The sequence below is a fragment of the Amblyraja radiata genome, chromosome 14, assembly GCF_010909765.2.
Source record: "Amblyraja radiata isolate CabotCenter1 chromosome 14, sAmbRad1.1.pri, whole genome shotgun sequence".
Taxonomy (NCBI): Eukaryota; Metazoa; Chordata; class Chondrichthyes; order Rajiformes; family Rajidae; genus Amblyraja; species Amblyraja radiata.
Window position 1 is genome coordinate 46,219,698 of NC_045969.1, and position 19,633 is coordinate 46,239,330.

At 45.2% G+C, this 19,633-nt stretch overlaps 1 protein-coding gene across 1 annotated transcript in view; it reads right to left on the reverse strand.

Annotated features, from left to right (window-relative positions):
- Window positions 1-19,633, reverse strand: part of LOC116980723 (superoxide dismutase [Cu-Zn]-like) — a 48,835-nt gene that overhangs the window by 24,126 nt on the left and 5,076 nt on the right. The window contains exon 2 of the mRNA XM_033033224.1: window positions 14,016-14,112. Coding sequence (XP_032889115.1) covers window positions 14,016-14,112 — 97 coding nt within the window. The remainder of the gene's footprint in view (window positions 1-14,015; window positions 14,113-19,633) is intronic.

Here is a 19,633-nt window from a genome sequence, read left to right on the forward strand (position 1 = left end):
TGTTGAAAGGTCCTGTTAAGTCCTATATAACATGAATGGTATCACGTTAGAAAAGAGGATCAAGGAGCCATAGAAAGTAGGGAGCTCTATCTTGTGTCCTTTTGTATGCTTCAAAAGGTTAAAGCGCCTAGGAAAAACACACTAGCTGCTCTCTCAATAGAAGCGGATGCCATGAAGAAGAAGCATGAGATTGAGCGACAAGAAGAACAGAAAGAACGGATAAGGCAACTAGAAGAACGGATAAAGCTGAGGCGACAAAAAGAAGAGATGAGACAACGGAACGATCAGAGGAAGGAAGAGATGACGCGACAGCAAGAAGAGATGACGTGACAGATGATGCGACAGCAAGAAGGACTGAGGTGACGAAAGGAACAACTGGAAATGGACACAAAGATAGCAGTGGCCAAAGCAAGGAAGGAGATATTGTAAAGAAAAGGTTCAAGATGCAGCTCTAGATGATCGATAACGATGAGCTCAGGACCAAGAAGAAAAACTGCTCGAAGTGAATTAGCAGTTGGATCAATTCCACAATCGAGGTCCACCGGATTTGTCGGCTTTGAAAACCCATTGGAACGAGGATGGGTGAAACTTCATCTCAGCAAAGGAGTGCTAGATCGAAAGAAAAAACTATTGGACCGTCTGTGGACACTCGAGACAAACCAATAGTGGACCACGCTTTTTTGAGGCCTGAAGCACAGGCTCGAGCAAGCCAATTTGAGTCACGAAGGCCAGTTTATCGACAGTGAGTCAAGCCAAGGATATCAGGATGGGTTAATGGCATTGGTGAAAATTCAAACTGAATTGATAGCTCGACAAAATACCTCTCTCATTTTAGTAGAAATTCCTACGTATGGTGGAGATCCTGTGCTGTATGAAGCTTTCGTAAGGGCATTAGAGGAAGTATTAGAAACTAAAGTTACGGATGAAAAGGAGCGCTTACGATTTCTGGTGAAGTACACGTGAAAGTGTTAAAGTACTTGTAGAAAGTTGTCAGAAGGAGCCAGGCAGCCATGGCTATAGAAAAGCGAGAAGATTACTTTGAAGAACGTTTTGGTGATGAACAGAGGATTGCTAACGCTAACATGGGGAAGGCCCATGCTTAGAAAGGAATCAAGCAAGAAGATGGGGAGGCATTGAGTGATTATGCAATATTTCTGAGAGATTGTTGCAGGTCGATGAGAAATCTCGGCCACATGGAGGAAATGAATCTTGTGAGTAATACTAGAATCATCATTAGCAAGTTGCCCAGAAGACTGAGAGAAAAATGGAGAGACGAAGCAGGCAAAATAAGAGATGCAAGGAAGCAAGTAGCCAGGCTACCAGACCTGGTGGAATTCTTAGAAAGGGAAGCACAGAACATGTTATAGCCACACACGGGACTATTGAAGATTACAAACCAATTGCAACTAACAAAGGTTCTACCATTACTAAAACTGAAGAAATATCTGAACCTAAGAGAAGTAGATTTGCTATAACAACGAGACCTGTGGAAAGGACAGATAGAATGAAAAGATATGTATCTATTAGCAAGCAAACAGTATTTTGTTTGTTACGTGATGAAGTTGGTCACACCAGGAAGCAAAGACTAGGAGTGAACTAGGGCGAGTGGAGTGCCACAAGGCTCGGTGTTGGGGCCGCAACTGTTTTCCATATATATTAATGATTTGGAAGAGGGAATTAGGAGCAACACAAGCAAGTTTGCAGATGACACAAAGCTGGGTGGCAGTGTGAACTGTGAAGAGGATATTAGGAGGTTGCAGGGTGACCTGGACAGGTTGAGTGAGTGGGCAGATGTGTGGCAGATGCAGTATAATATAGATAAATGTGAGGTTATCCACTTTGGCGGCAAAAATAAGGGGGCAGATTATTATCTAAATGGGGTTAGGGGGAGGTGCAGCGAGACCTGTGTGTCCTTGTACACTGAAAGTTGGCGTGCAGGTACAGCAGGCAGTGAAGAAAGCTAATGGATTGTTGGCCTTCATAACAAGAGGATTTCAGTATGGAGTAAAGAGGTTCTTCTGCAGTTGTATAGGGCTCTGGTGAGACCACATCTGGAGTATTGTGTTCAGTTTTGGTCTCCGAATTAGAGGAAGGACATCCTTGTGATTGAAGCAATGCAGGGTAAGTTCACGAGATTGATCCCTGGGATGGCGGGACTGTCATATGAGGAAAGATTGAAAAGACAAGGCTTGTATTCACCGGAGTTTAGAAGGATGAGGGGATATCTTATAGAATATAAAATTATAAAAGGACTGGACAAGCTAGATGCAGGAAAAATGTTCCCAATGTTGGGCGAGTCCAGAACCAGGGGCCACAGTCTTAGAATAAAGGGGAAGCCATTTAAGACTGAGGTGAGAAAAAACTTTTTCTCCCAGAGAGTTGTGAATTTGTGAAATTCCCTGCCACAGAGGGCAGTGGTTAGATTTAATGGATGGATTTAAGAGAGAGTAGAGATGGATGGATTTAAGAGAGAGTAGAGATCTAGGGGCTAGTGGAATCAAAGGATATGGGGAGAAGGCAGGCACGGGTTATTGATTGGGGACGATCAGTCGTGATCACAATGAATGGTGGTGCTGGCTCGAAGGGCCGAATGGCCTCCTCCTGCACCCATGTTTCTATAAGATGGTGTCGAAGATTCAAGATGAAAGAATATGAAGATAAGATGGATTTCTTGAAGGAGAAGGGAATCTGTTTTGGATGTTTGAAAAGAGGACATATGGTGAGAGACTATGTCCTATAATTTGTTATGCGTGTAGGCAATATCATCCTGAAGCACTTTATATTGAGGAAGAGCTACCAGAGCATTGGGAAAAAGAGGATGAACCGGAGCAAACAAAAAAGGAGAAGCCAACTACTAGTGATGCTATCACCTTGCCTCAAGTAACTCCTCATATTGGGGCCAGAAGACTACCTTTTGCACAGAAAACCTGACAAGAAGTCTGAACATCACAGGAGAAGAGACTTACCATTATTCAATTACTTACCATGACTAAAGATAAAGACTAAAGCATTCTTACCAGCAGTCTCTCAGTCTGGTATGGCAGTTGCTCTGCTGCTGACCAGAAGGCCCTACAGAGAGTGGTGAGGACAGCGGAGAAGATCACTAGATCACCCCAACCAGCAATCCAGGACTTATACCCATCTCGCTGTCGCAAGAAAGCAACCAATATCATCAAAGACACCACCCACCCAGCACACAAACTGTTCACCCTCCTACCATCCGGCAAGCGCTACCGCAGCATGCGGAGCAAAACCACCAGATTCAAAAACAGCTTTTTCCCTCAGGCCATCAGACTACGCAACACACTCAAGAAAATTCCATGAACATTACACAAACAAAGACCAACTGACTGTCAAATTAATTTTAACTCAATGTCTGCAGTATGCTATTTGCACTTTTCTATATTGCACCTTTTATTATTGCACCTTAATAACATACCTCAAAATTTTACTACACTCTGGCACACTGTGAATATTATATATAATGTATATGTCCATTGTCTATCTTTATTGGTATATTGTCTGTCTGTGTTATAAATATTACTTGCACATTTGGAGTATGGGGAAACGCAATTTCAATCCTCTGTGTAACTACTTGTTGCATTATTTGAATTGACAATAAAGTTTACTTTGACTTTGACTAAAGAGAGCACGAGTCATTACATTATGCGTATGGAGATATCCAGTTTGGATGAAGATAATTTTATACCAATATCTGAAGTGTTTATGCATGGAACTATGCCTGCTGGTCGTCAGAATGTACCAAGGCATGAAGACTTGAAGCAATGGCCTTACCTGAAGGATGTCAAGATATCTATATTACTAAATCTCTGTTCTTGACCGCTTTTGGCTTTCTGTGCTGCGATTTCCGAGAGAACGCAGCCACCTACGGCCGTCATTTTTGGCCACCTCGCTCAGAGCCCCCCTCCACCGCATGTGTGCTGAGGACTTTTCCCGTCGATGAAAAATTACAGATATATTAATGTTTTTACAAAATTCCCCATTCTCTCTGCTGCCCCTGCTGGAGGGAGGGGGAGGGACTATAAAACCAGGAAGTGGTGTGCCTCAATCAGTCTCTGCAAGTGGTGTGCCTCAATCAGTCTCTGCAAGTGGTGTGCCTCAATCAGAGCTCTGAATAACACTGAACAAATGTCCCCACAGCTGTGAGTACCCATAATGTGGTTTGAAAATGAAAATATGGTTAGTTTGAGGAAAAAAGCACTGCCTGCAAATGGTTGTTTGGATTGAAGTAAAAAGGCACCCTCTCTCTCTCTCCCCTCCTCTCTCCCCCCCCTCTCTGCCTATCCCTCTCTCTTTCTCTCTCTCTCCCCCCGTCTCTCTCCCTTTCTCTCTCTCTCCCCCTCTCCCCATCACCCCCCTCTCCTCTCCCCCCCCCTCTTCCTCCCCCCCTCCCTCTCCTCTCTCCCCCCCCTCTCCTCTCCCCCCTCTCTCTCTCTCTCCCCTCTTTTTCTCCCTCTCCTCCCCTCCCCCATCGTCCCTCCCCTAAACCCCCCTCCCCTCCACATACCCCTAACCCCTTCCCTCCACCCTCCCTCCCGCTCCCCACCTCTCCTCCTCCCCTCACCTCCCTCTCAGCACACCCTCCCCCTCTCTCCTCCACCTCTCTCCCCCCCTCCCCCTCTCCCCCCCTTTCTCCCCTCCCCCACCCTCCCTCCCCTAAACCCCCTCCTCTCCACACCTCCCACCCTCTTCCCTCCCTGCTCCTCACCTCTCCCCCCTCTCAGCACCCCCTCTCTCCCCCTCACTCTCACCCTCTCTCTCCTCCCCCACCTTTCCCCCCTCACCCACCCTCCCTCTTCTCCTCCTCTCCACCCCCCATCCCTCTTGCCCCTCTCTGTCTCTGTCTCTCTCTCTGTCTCTGCCCTCACTCTCTAACCCCCCCCCCCCCACCCCCCCACATCCCTCTCTAGATGTGACTGCAAGTTGGGGGCTATGCGTCAGTGGATAGGGTGGTTATGGGGTAAAAGGAGCAAATTAATAATATTAATATAATATCAAAGGGGGTAATTAGCGTGAGTGCGGGGGGGGGGGGGATAGTTAGTGTGTGTGACGCTGCATGCCGCCTCCCCCCCCACTACCGCACGTTGGGGGTACAGTCCCAACGGGTCTGCACTTGGTCTAGTCTGAAATAAATTCTAGTGTTGATCTACTTATCGGAACAAATGTTTTAAAGGCATTGGAACCTATACAGATTGTTAGGAGTCAAGGCGATGGACCGTATGCTACGAAAACCCGCCTTGGATGGGTTATCTATGGCTCCTTGAAAAGCAACCACGAAATCGGAAATCAGAACTACTATCCTACCATTGCTGTTCATCAAATATCTACTGATGAATTAGAAAAGCCGGTGATGAAGCCATACCATCATGACTTTTATGAAAGCACCAGCAAGGAATCGGAAGAGATGTTGAATGAAGTTGAAGTTCATGGATATTATGAACTACTCAGTGAAAACTGAAGGACACTGTTGTATGGCCTTACCTTTCAAACAAGAACGTGTAGTTTACCGAATAATCGTCATATTGCAGAGCAACTTACCCAGACTTTGAAATGCAAGTTTGGCGAGAATACTAAATTTCATGAAATAAGAATCTCTTTGAAGAATAATTTCTACAAGGATGATTGCTTAAAATTCAGGTCAACTGAGCAGGAAGCAATTCTACCAGTAGAACACCTGACTTCTCTTTGCAATAAGGGAGGATTCACACTTTCCAAGTGGAACAGCGACAATTGTGAAAGCATTCCACTAGATGATAGAGCCAAAAAAAACAGAGAGTTGGATTTGGACAGAGACGATCTGCCAATGGAAAGAGCATGATGTTGTACAACTGAAGTATGTTAACACAGAAGAAAATCCTGCTAATGGAATTTGTAGAAAACTGACAGTGAACCGTTTCTTAAGCGATAAGAGGTGGATCAATGAAGTAAAATTTCTCTGTAAGCCAGACAGAGAATGGCCAAAGCTTGAGCTGGGATTTGAAATCTCTGCTAATGATCCAGACATTAAATCAAACCTAACGGTATAGTGCATGCTATTTTTTCCTCGTTAATATAGTGGTTTAGTATCCCCGCCTGTCACCCGGTAGAACGGGGTTCAATTTCCCGACGAGGAGCCACAGGGATTTATTCCCTGATTTTTGTTTTTTGATATATGTCAAGCCTTCATGGCAACTTTTTCAATGTTTATTAGTAATTGCCTCGTTATATACTCGGAACGATTAGGGGCCGGTGTGTAATGGCCATTTGGCTTGTTTTGCATGTCATTGATTATGGCATGTGCCTTTAAATTTTAGACAGCCCATTATATTGTGGGTGGGATTTATGACGTGTTTTTGGACGTATTTAGAGCTATGTAGCTTGCGCAGAAATTTAGTTTTTAGTGTAGTTTGGTGAGACGATGGAGGTTTACCCTTCGACCATGCGAGGTATAAAGGAGATCATGTGAAGTGTAACGGAGACACGAGGAGTTTTCTAATGTTTAAAGTAATAAGCTGGAGTTCGATGAAGATAGTAGTAACGTCGGAAGAAATTTGGATGTATCTCACTGTTTTCTATCAACAATAAAGCATTTATTCATCAAAAGACTGTGTTTTGAAGCCATAACTGTGAAGAAGCTCTGAAGGTCTCTGTGAGTGAGCTCGCATGCGTATCGAAGATATTTCCCTTAACCATGCTCATCCATTTAGCGGCTAGAGGGTTATTTTCTCAAACGATTTAAAAATCGTCTGCTACAGTAGGACATTCAGCCCTTCGAGCCAGCACCGCCATTCAATGTGCTCATGGCTGATCATCCACAATCAGTACCCCGTTCCTGCCTTGCTACCATATCCCTTGACTCCGCTTTCTTTAAGAGCTCTGTCAAACTCTCTTGAAAGCATCCAGAGAATTGGCTTCCACTGCCATCTGAGGCAGAGAATTCCACACATTCACAATTCTCTGGGTAAAAACGTTTTTCCTAATTTCTGTTCTAAATGGCCTACCTACCCCTTATTCTTAAACTGTAGCCCCTGGCTCTGAACTCCCCCAACATCGGGAACATGTTTCCTGCCTCGAGCGTGCCCAATCCCTTAATAATCTTATATATCTCAATAAGGTCTCCACTCATCCTTCTAAATTCCAGAATATACAAGCCCATCCGTTCCATTCTATCAACATTTGACAGTCCCGCCATTCCGGGAATTAAACCTCGTGAACCTACGCTGCACTCCCTCAATAACAAGAATGTCCTTCCATAAATATGGAGACCAAAACTGCACACAATACTCCAGGTGTAGTCTCACTAGGGCCCTGTACAACTGCAGAAGGACCTCTTTGCTCCTATACTCCTCTTGTTATGAAGGCCAACATGCCATTAGCTTTCTTCACTGCCTGCTTTACCTGCATGCTTACTTTCAGTGACTGATGAACAAGGACTCCCAGATCTCGTAGTACTTCCCATTTTCCCAACTTGACACCATTCAGATAATAATCTGCCTTCCTGTTTTTGCCACCAAAGTGGATAACCTCACATTTATCCACATTAAACTCCATCTACCATGCATCTGTCCACTCACCCAACCTGGCCAAGTCACCCTGCATCCTCATAGCTTCCTTCTCACAGTTCACACTGCCACCCAACTTTGTGTCATCTGCAAATTTGCTAGTGTTACTTTTAATCCCTTCATCCAAATCATTTATATTGTAAATAACTGTATATTGTAAACCTCAGCACCGAGCCTTGCGGTACGCCACTAGTCACTGCCTGCCATTCAGAAAGAGACCTGTTAATCCCTGCTGTCTGTCTGCCTTTCCTGTCTGCCAATAAATTTTCTATCCATGTCAGTACCTTACCCCCATTACCATGTGCCCTATGTGGGACCTTATCAAATGTTTTCTGAAAGTCCAGGTACACTACTTCCACCGGCTCTCTCTTGTCCATTTTCCTAGTTAAATCCTCAAAGAAATCCTGAAGTTCAGTCAAGCATAATTTCCCCTTTGTAAATCCATGCTGACTCAGACCAATCCTGTTGTTGCTATCCAAATGTGCCATTATTTCATCTTTCATAATTAACTTCAGCAGCTTCCCCACCACCGATGTCAGGCTAACTGGTCTATAATTCCGTTTTCTCCCTCCCACCTTTCTTAAAAAGGGGGATAACATTAGCTACCCTCAAATCCAAAGGAACTGATCCTGAAGTTATAGAACAGGGGTCGGCAACCTTGTTCTGCATAGGGACCAAGACCCATATCTGTGAGCGGATGGCGGGCCACATCTATCGCCATAGTGCAACACTTGGTGTTGTTTATTGCATTAGTTTTCACGTGTTTTTCAACTAGTTTTCTGCAGTTCCCAGGTCCCTCGCATGCTCCAGGACTGGCTGCAGTTCCCAGATCAGCTCGCGTTCACGGGACTGGCTGTAGCACCCAGGTTGCCGTCGTGCCCCGGGACTAGCTGCAGTTCCCAGGTCGGCACGCCTCCCCGGGACTGGCTGTAGCGCTCAGGTCAGCTCGCCTGCCCCGGGACAGACTGTCGGGCCCAGGTCGGCTCGCCTTCCCCAGGACTGGCTCTAACGCCCAGGTCAGCTCATCTGCCCCGGGACTGGCTGCAAAGCACAGGTTGGCTCGCCTGCCCCGGGACTAGCTGTAGAGCCCAGGTCGCCCAGGACTGGCTGCAGTCACAGGGTCGCAAAAATTTTTTTTTTTAAAACCACCTGCGGGCTAGATGATTTCGGGTTACGGTCCAGATCCGGCCCGTGGGCCATTGGTAGCCGACCCCTGCTATAGACCATTGAAAAATGGTCACCAATGCATCTACGATTTCTAGAGCCACTTCCTTAAGGGCCTGTCCCACTTGGGCGTCATTTACACAACATCATTTACGCGTCACAACTCACGCATGGCGCGTGGTGAGGCGTGGTGGCATAGGCAGTGACGCGCGGTTGTGCATGGCGCGCCAGGATTTGGGGATTCACAACATTTTCGCGCGTCAAGTGGGACAGGCCCTTTAAGTATCCTGGGATTTTTTCTTCTTCACATACCTAAAGAAGCTTTTACTATCCTCCTTTATATTCTTGACGAGCTTACCTTCATAATCCTAATTAGTTTCCTAATCCTCTGGGTTCCCACTCATCTTTGCTATGTTATACTTCTTCTTTTATTTTTATACTGTCCTTGACTTCCCTTGTCAGCCACAGTCGCTCCTTAGTCCCCTTAGAATCTTTCTTCCTCTTTGAAATGAACTGATCCTGCACCTTCTATATTATCCCAGAAATAGGTGCCATTGTTGTTCCACTGTCATCCCTGCTAGGATGAGTCAGGGAAGGGGCAATGAGTGAGATTTGCTGAGGTAAGGTGAAAAGATTAACTTGCCTGATGCTGGACACAAAAATAAGATCCACCAAATATCTTGTTGGCGGAGTAACAAAGTGATGAAGTTCCAAGTGTAGGCCACTTATTTGCAGAGCCAGAAGCATTATTCCCAGAAATGGAAATAACAATATATTTGCTGGAAATCTTAAACAAAAGCAGAAATGTGTGAAAAACTCAGCAAGCCAGAATAAGGAAAGGTTGCTGACCCAAAATATTACATAGTTTCTCTTTCCACAGATATGGCTTGGCTAACTGAGTTCTTCCATCCGCTGTCTAGTATCTGTTCCTACCATTTTAGCAATTTCCCACTATTCCTGTTTCGGTTTATTATTTTCATTGTACCGAGGTACAGTAAAAAGCTTTTATGTGCGTGCTCTCTAATCATGAACTAGACTAAGTGGGACCGGTTGGGTCCCTGACACACGGGAGGCCTGGTCCCCCAACGCCCCGTTCCCTAACGCAATATTCCACCACTCACCCATTCCCCCAATGTAACCCGTCTCCCCAATGCATTATTGCACCACCCACCCCAACTGCGCAGGCACGGCTCATTTCCCCTCATCCCCCAGTACACCCTCCCTCTCTCCACCCTCCCTCTTCTTTCTCTTCTCCTCCTCCCCTCCTTCCCTCTCCTTTTCCCTACCCTCAGTCAATCCCTCCCTCCATAACTCCTCTCCCCTCTCTACACCCGTCCTATCCCCACCTCCCCACTATCCCCCCTGACCTCCGCCACTGCCCTCCTCTCCCTCTATTCCCCACTCTCTACCTCCCCACTCCTCTACCTCCATTGCTCCTCCTCCCCCACTCTCCTCACCTCCCCCACTTTCCCCCTCTCCCTCTCCACCCCTTCATCTCCCTCAATCCCCCCACTCTCCCTCCTTGCCTCCCCAGGATATTTCTCCTCTCTTCCTCCCCTACCTCAATCCCTCCCTCCTCTCTCTCCCTCTCCTTTCCCCTATCCATAATCACTCACTCCCTCCCTCCATCCATCCATAAAAAGCAGCATCTGCAGTTCCTTCCTCCACTGGTCATTCATTGTTAGTTGTAGTTTAGATCCAGTTGACTTGACGATTAGACCAGTTTGCATCGTGTTTGTGTCAGTTACTCAAACCCCACGCAAACAGCTCGGCCACCCTGTAACCTGACTCTCCCTCCCTCCGCCCGCTCCGGCTAAGCCACCCCTTGGTCCGTCCCTGTTCTGTCCAACAGTCCGCCGCTACCGCTCGGCCCGTCCCCGCCCTGCCTGCGATCGGAACGCAACTTGTTGCACTCGCTGAATAACCGGTGAATAACCTGGCGAAAAATCTTAGCACTATCGCGTACTGTTTTTGCACAAATAGAAAAACCGCGCAAACCGAAAGAGCACAAGATTAGAGTTTTAGTTATGCATAGATTCAATCAGGCCAAACACAAGGTAGAACAAAGAGAAAAATAGAACATAATTTCTCAGCATTATAGCACAACAGTTCCCTAGAAAAAGTTCAATGTACACGAGGTAGGTTGGAAAATCAGAACTGTACCATAGTTTGTGGAAGGACCATTCAGAAGTCTGATAACAGAGAAGTGTTCCTGAGTCTGGTGATATGTGCTCTCAAGATTTTGTCTTTCATGCCCCATGAAAGCAGCGAGAAAGAGGATGTTGGCTATTTTCCAGAAGCAGCATGAGCTACGGATGGAGTCAATGGTGGGGAGTCTTGCCTGTGTGATGGACTAACTTTCTGCAATTTCTTGCGGTCTTGGGCATAACTATTCCCAAACAAAGTTGTGATGCAATCCATAGTATGCTTTTACAGTGCATCTGGTGGTTTGTAAGAGTTGTTGGATACAAATTTCCTCAGACTCGTGAGGTGTTGTGTTCAATAAATCACCGGATTCAGACAACAGAGTTTGATTCACTAGGTATTTTATTACACTACCAAGAAACGCACATACTCACGTATCCCCGTACACATTCGCAAACCCCAATTACACAGCAGGTTGTTCCTGTTCTTGATTACGTGGCACCTACATGGTCCAAGGCTAGGGCTCTCTCCTCAAAATGGTGCCAGACACCATCCTTAATGGCATTTGTTATCAGAGCAGACCGTACCACTGCCCCCTCCCTGAGCCAATCATAAGCCCCCGTTGTCTGCAAATTTTCTGCCTACTAGCGGCAGTTAATTTAGCTGATAACTCCATTTTAGCTGAAATTGTCTGTTTAATCCATAGACTACATTAGGGTGTAAATAGAAAAATGGGAGGATTCCAATGTAGTTGGTCCAGGACAGATCGGTGATAATATCTACACCAAGGAACATGACACTCACAACTGTTTCCTCTTCGGCACCATTGATGCTAATTGGGGCAGGTATACCACCACATTTCCTTAAGTCGATAACTAGCTGAATTTGAGGGCGAGGCTGTTTCCTCACATCATACTACTAAGCTCTCTATCTCCTTCGTATACTTCATCTGCAAGTTAGAGCAGAATTTGGCAGCACAGTTGTGAGTGCACAGGGAGTATTGCAAGAGAGCTAAGAACACATCATTTAATGTTCACATCTACCTACCTCAAGAAGCTGAAAGTGAGTTACCTTTACAATCTTCCCATTTTTCTATCAATGTCAGGATTTTCCATCAACAACAATGAAGAAATTGCATTATTTTCCATTAGAATAATGTACTCAACCACTGCCCTTCGTTCAGGCTGTAGAGATCCTATTTTTCGAAGATGCTGTTAAAGATTCTGTGTTTCTATAAATAAGGTGCTGCTGTACAACTATTAAATACTACACATGACAGCCAAGTGGAAACAACTAATATTTAAAGTAGTAATTGGGATTGCCATCAATGTTCTAAATTAAGTTGATTTTTTTTAAATGTTGTTGCCACTGGATTCATCTTTATAAATGGTGACTGCGTCATCATATTACTGGCCAGTAAATAATATTAAACCGTTTGGGAGCAAAAAGATAAATGACTTGCTTCAGAAAACCCAGCCCTGACCTACACTTGCAGCTAGAGTTAATGTTTGGGTCCTAGTTGGTCCCAATAATTCTGATGAGAGGAGAATTTGATGAGTGTGATTCTATCTGATCTCATGAGATAAAACAAATGCTGTCTTGCTTCCAAGTGGAGTCACACTCACCTCACTATCCATCAGGCTAAAATGGTAAAATCTGTTGAAGATGCTCATTAACTTAGATGTATATTACTTGACATTTATCAGCTCATGCCTGACTGCTTTTTTATTGCTGCACGTAGACAAAGCTTAATTGTTACGTTCTGGGCGTTCTGATAGGGAGAGTTTGGATAGTCTGGGACTTTTTTCTCTTTTTTTCGTAGGAAGGAGTGGTGGCCTTACTGAGGTGTACAAGACCACGAAGGACATGGATAAAGTGAAATTGCACAGTCTTTTAAGCAGGATAGAGGATTCTATAAAAGGGTATAGCATAAGGTGAGGGGGAGAGATTTAAGAGAGTCCTCAGGGTCAACTTTTTCACTCAGAAGTGCATATCTAGAATGAATGCGATACAATTATGAATTTTATAAGTAGTTTGGACGAATATATGGATACAAAGGATTTAGATTGCAATGGAGGCAACTAGCCTAATATCCTAACATTTGGCACAGACAAGGTGTCTGTGTGCACAGCTCTATGACTCTATTATAGGACCAAATTGATTGCCCTTCAAAAATTACATCTTTCTGTCAACCAATCTTTTCCCAATGTTTCCTACTGACCTATTTTACACAGGCATGTCGGCACAATCAAACAAAAGCCACCTTTATTCCAGTCACTCCAACCACTCGCCTCATTTCAAGAATTTAGGCTATCCACTTTGGGCTCAAATTGTGCTGAAATCTCAAGAAATCAGACAAAGACTACCTTCTGAACATAGTTGGGAGGGAAGGGAAAAAACAAACATGTACAGCCCAGTCCAACCATAAACATCTGGGGCCAAACCTAACCAGAAGGCTATCCTTACAAATCAGTCACAAAATTCTTAACAATAGTAAACTTTCCATAAATATTCCATTGATGCAAGACAAGCCAAACCTACAGATTCTCTCAAAGACACTCACAATCTGACCTTGGAAAAACAAAACAATTCTTTCCATCTCTAAGACTTCAGCTGATAGAACTCCTTACCCAAAAGTACTATGGGATTACCTACTTCACAATGACTCAAACAGATGAAAGCATTTGTTCATACCGACCATCCCAAAGGCGATGAAGGGGAGAGGAGGAATGCAGAATACAATGCCATTTTCAAAATGACATTAAAAGAGGGCTTTTTTGCCCTTTAGGGATATGCCGCAGTGAAGAATCCCATTGACTTTTCACGCCGCCTATTCTGCCCACATCCTTTAACTGATTATCATCTTATTCTTCTAAAACAGTCCCTCAGAATGGAGGATTAGTCCAGTTTTGTGGGTTCTGCTGTGGCTAATGAGGGGAAAAAAGAAATAATCATAATTTGTGTGCATATTTTTTTAAATCAAAAAATGGTGGATTTTTTATCAAATTAATTGAAAGCTTGCACAATTAAATCTTCATATCCAATAATTTCTGGGCCAAAATGTTTTCCCCTTCATCTTTTAAACATGAAATCAGAGCATTTCTACTTTTTTTTAAATAAACTGATAAAATAAACTCTTCATACCTTTGGAAATATCTCCAAAAGTGTGCACATGAAGTCCATGTTTTCCTGCAGGCAATCCTGAAATTTCCCCCTTCACAGTGGTTGTATGGCCACCTTCCTGCAAAATATTACGTATTTACTCTTTCCTGTTCCAGGATTTCAGAAAAATACAAATGCTGATAAATGAAACTAAAAGTGTAAATATACTGTAAAACAGTCAGTATTTGCAGGAATACGGGTCAGTTTGTTTTTATTTCAAATTTCCATTTGTCAAGAACAGTCATTCTGATGAAGCCCACACAACTGTAACCTAACAGTAAATGACTTGGCACATTTATGAACAATATTAGCCACCATCCAGTTGTAGTGTCCGCTGTAAGACCCTGTTGTGACTAGCACAATGAATGCACATCCGCCATCTTGTAAGAAAGATTTAATCTCAACAACCAATGGAAACGTCAAGGTCACCTGACCTCAGTCACGAGGCACAGGCACATTTGCCAGTTTCTGCTTTTGGCCTCAAGGGGGGACTGGAATTTATATTACATACAGTGACTTGCAAAAGTATTCATACCCCTTGAACATTTCCACATTTTGTCACGTTACAACCACAAACGTAAATGTATTTTATTGGGATTTTATGTGATAGACCAACACAAAGTGGCGCATAATTGTGAAGTGGAAGGAAAATGATACATGGTTTTCAAATTTTTTACAAATAAAAAACTGAAAAGTGTGGCGTGCAAAAGTCTTCAGCCCCCTTTACTCTGATACCCCTAAATAAAATCCAGTGCAACCAATTGCCTTCAGAAGTCACCTAATTAGTAAATAGAGTCCACTTGTGTGTAATCTAATCTCAGTATAAATACAGCTGTTCTGTGAAGGCCTCAGAGGTTTGTTAGAGAACATTAGTGAATAAACAGCATCATGAAGCCCAAGGAACACACCAGACAGGTCAGGGATAAAGTTGTGAAGAAGTTTAAAGCAGGGTTAGGTTATAAAAAAATATCCCAAGCTTTGAACATCTCACGGAGCACTGTTCAATCCATCATCCGAAAATGGAAAGAGTATGGCACAACTGCAAACCTACCAAGACATGGCCGTCCACCTAAACTGACAGGCCGGGCAAGGAGAGCATTGATCAGAGAAGCAGCCAAGAGGCCCATGGTAACTCTGGAGGTGCTGCAGAGATCCACAGCTCAGGTGGGAGAATCTGTCCACAGGACAACTATTAGTCGTGCACTCCACAAATCGGGCCTTTATGGAAGAGTGGCAAGAAGAAAGCCATTGTTGAAAAAAAGCCATAAGCAGTCCCGTTTGCATTTTGCCACAAGCCATGTGGGGGACACAGCAAACATGTGGAGGAAGGTGCTCTGGTCAGATGAGACCAAAATTGAAGTTTTTGGCCTAAATGCAAAACGCTATGTGAGGCGGAAAACAAACACTGCACATCACCCTGAATACACCATCCCCACTGTGAAACATGGTGGTGGCAGCATCATGCTGTGGAGATGCTTTTCTTCAGCAGGGACAGGGAAGCTGGTCAGAGTTGATGGGAAGATGGATGGAGCCATCTTGGAAGAAAACCTGTTAGAGTCTGCAAAAGACTTGAGACTGGGGCGGAGGTTCACCTTCCAGCAGGACAACGACCCTAAACATACAGCTAGAGCTACAATGGAATGGTTTAGATCAAAGCATATTCATGTGTTAGAATGGCCCAGTCAAAGTCCAGACCTAAATCCAATTGAGAATCTCTGGCAAGACTTGAAAATTGCTGTTCACAGACGCTCTCCATCCAATCTGACTGAGCTTGAGCTATTTTACAAAGAAGAATGGGCAAAAATGTCAGTCTCTAGATGTGCAAAGCTGGTAGAGACATACCCCAAAAGACTTGCAGCTGTAATTGCAGCGAATGGTGGTTCTACAAAGTATTGACTCAGGGGGGCTAAATACTTTTGCATGCCACACTTTTCAGTTTTTTATTTGTAAAAAAATTTGAAAACCATGTATCATTTTCCTTCCACTTCACAATTATGCACCACTTTGTGTTGGTCTATCACATAAAATCCCAATAAAATATATTTACGTTTGTGGTTGTAACGTGACAAAACGTGGAAAAGTTCAAGGGGTATGAAAACGTTTGCAAGCCACTGTATACATCACATCTGAACTCAATGTCCACATTGTTGATGCTGAACATCTGTCCCCAGTCACACGTAGACTCAATCATGGCGTCAATGGAGAATACATCAACGTCGTCTACTGGCTCAGGCAGCAGTGAAGCGTTCATCTGGAACTCGATGTCGCGGACGTCACGGCTCCAGTCCCCGGCCTTTTGTCTGATTAGCTGGTCATGTCGTCGGGAACGTGGGCGGCTGTTGGGCGCTCTATTTACCGGGCAGTCAGGGGATCTGGAAAAATGTCCAATCTCTCCGCAGGTGTGACATCTCATGTACTGAGCGGGGCAGTAGTTGCCTTTATGCCCAAGGGTGCATGACCGGCAAACGGTATCCTTACCAGGATCACGGATTTCTGTATGTGGTTGTCTGGGTCGCGAATCCCTGCCTTGGCCCCATAGCTGACTGGCGCTGTCCCGTTTCACGTAATCAACAGTCTCTTCGGTGTCGATGGTGGTTGGGGCAATCTGCTTCATGTGCTCGGTTGATGCTTCGGCGATCATACACATGTCACTACAATTTTCCAGTGTTAAATCATCGCATTGTAGTAGTTTCTCCCGGAGCGGCTGGCTGGTGATGCCGCAGACGATTCTGTCTCGCAGCAACGAATCGTGGATAATGCCAAACTCGCAATCATTAGCTAAAGACTTCACTGCAGTCAGGTAGCTGGAGAAGGTCTCCCCTCGCCGTTGATTACATGTATTAAAGATGTATCTTGTGACAGTTAAGTTCTTTTTTGGTTCACAGTATGTCTGAAACTTATTCTTCAGCGGTTGTATTTTGTTACATTCCTCCGGGGTGAACCGAAAGGTCACATAATCTCCTGAGCGGCCAGCCCCGTCACATGGAGGAAGGTTGCACACCAAACCTTTTCAGGCTTATTCGTCAGTTCTGTTGCCGTTTTGTAGAGCTGGAATGACCTTATCCAGTCCTTATAATTCTTGGCCAAGTTTCCTTGCATGGAGAGTGGTCCTGGTGGCTTGAGTCCATCCATTCGTTTCTTTAGATTTTTTTCTTCTGACTATGTAATATCCGCTGTAAGACCCTGTTGTGACTAGCACAATGAATGCACGTCCGCCATCTTGTAAGAAAGATTTAATCTCAACAACCAACGGAAATTTCTAGGTCATTTGACCTCAGTCACGAGGCACAGGCGCATTTGCCAGCTTCTGCTTTTGGCCTCAAGGGGCGCTGGCATTTATATTACATTTACATCACACAGTGATCTAGTATCTCACGTATGGCTAAATATACAAATATCTGCGAGGGCCTAAGAAATGTCTTTTCTTGCTTCCCTCAAGGTCTTTTGCTTTACTAGGTCAAACTTCAGGGAGTAATACACCTTTATGCGGTTCAAGGCTGCCTACATCACCTCTTTCGTAATGCCTAACTCTATACATTTCAGGATATCATTGTTCTCTTCCCTGAACTTCCCAGCTTTTTCACAATAAATGCAGACAAGAAGTTTTCATTCAGAGCTAACCCATCTCCAGCAACTCCACACAAAGTTGGCCATACTGATTGTTAATGGCATCTATTCTCTCCCTTGTTATCCTTTTACTCTTATAATTTTTTTTCTGATTCTCCTTTACCTTATCTATCAAGGTTATCTAATACAGGTGCACAACCTTTTATCCGAAAGCCTTGGGACCAGACACTTTTCGTAATTCGGAATTTGTCGGCCTTCGGAATGGAAATTTTTTAGCGTAGATTTTAATGGCTGGCTCAGTGGTAGATTGCTCGGCTCATATCCGCAAGGTCGCGAGTTTGCGCCTTAATCCCGGCAGTTCCTCGGTCGCGAGTTTGAGTCTTCAATGTAGTTTTTTCTTGCAGAATAAATGTCTGTATGAAATGCAGTGTGTTGAATGAATTCCTGAATTTGTAAATGTGACCGCAGCATTGAATCACCTCTCGCACTCATGTCACCCTAGCGGGGCTACATGCCCTTAGCCTAAGGCGACATTTTCACACTCTTATATCCGTGTGCAGCAGAGGCGACGTGCGTTTGGCGCCAAACGTGAGCTTTGGCGTACCATGCTTAGCGCCAAACGTGAGCTTTGGTGAGCTTTGGTGTGCAGGCGACATCCTGGAAAAAATGTCCGGTTTCTTCCAGGTAGGCGATATACCCTCCCGGGCAATATACCCTCCACTTCTCTTTTATGAAGGGGATTTAGTTCCCCTTTCTTCCAGGACCGACCGGAGGTTCCGCTGTCACCTCTGCGGGCCACCATCGGTGAACGTCCTGTCTCCCTGTCCCTGGGATAGTAGGGGGCGATCAAACAGCACAATACCCCCCTCCCCCTCCAACTCCAGAGGAATCCGCTCCCCGATGGGCCGCTACGGCGACAAGTGGCAGTTCGCCCACAGCCCGAGCTGCGCGACCCCAAGAACAAGACGTACCTTGCACACCATCAGCTTCTGCCCATATGGGGAGCGTGTTCCTCTGGAGTTGGAGCGGGGCTGGGCTGGAGTTGCTGATCTGGGATCTCCATGCTTGCAGTGGGCCTGGGGGTCGGTGTCCCGATGAGGGGGCACAGCTCGGGCTGTGGGCGAACTGCCACTTGTCGCCGTAGCGGCCCATCGGGGAACGGCTTCTGGTGGTCCTGACGTCTCCGGCCAGTTTGCAGTTTTCCTCTGGAGTTGGAACGGGGCTGGGCTGCTGCTGGCTGTGGGTCTCTGGGATCTCCGTGCTTGCAGTGGGCCTGGGGGTCGGTGTCCCGTTGGTCCTGACGTCTCCGGTGACTGGCACTGACCTGCTGGCATTCCCGACGTGAAGACAGTGCAAAGCCCCCGCGCCGGTGCAATGGGCGGGGAGCTGGAGAGGGGAGGGAAGGGGTCACACACATGGCCGGGAGGCAGAGGGGTGTAGGTGGGGTGAAACTGAAGGGAGCGATAATCTGCTGCTGCCTGCCCACTGAGTTAAAAAGTTCCCACGCAAGACTCACGATACACTGTGTATCGTGAGTCTACCGTGGGAACTTTTTAACTCAGCGGGCAGGCAGCAGCATATTGTCAATTATTAACCCTCCCGTGCAATATACCCTCACCTTCTCTTTTATGAATGGGGATTTAGTTCCCCTTTCTTCGAGGACCGACCGGAGGTTCCGCTGTCACCTCTGTGGGCCACCCTCGGTGAACGTTTTCAAGGACCTTTCTTCAAGGACCGAAAAAATGTCCGCTATTCGGAGGTTTTCGTTATTTGGATCTTCGGATAAAAGGTTGTGCACCTGTATCCTGCTTTCCTTCTTAAGTGTACAGGTAACCTTACAAATCACTGTAAAAAAAATTGAGATATGGAATAAAATTTGGTCTCTTGGTCTGAAAATAGTAAATAAATTTGGACTGAGAAAGTAAATAAATCGTTTTTATTCCACAGCTGCATATCTGGACCTATGCTCAATTACACAACTTTATCATACAGATTAATCAAACCTGTTTTCTTGGAATGCAAACCCTCCCCTG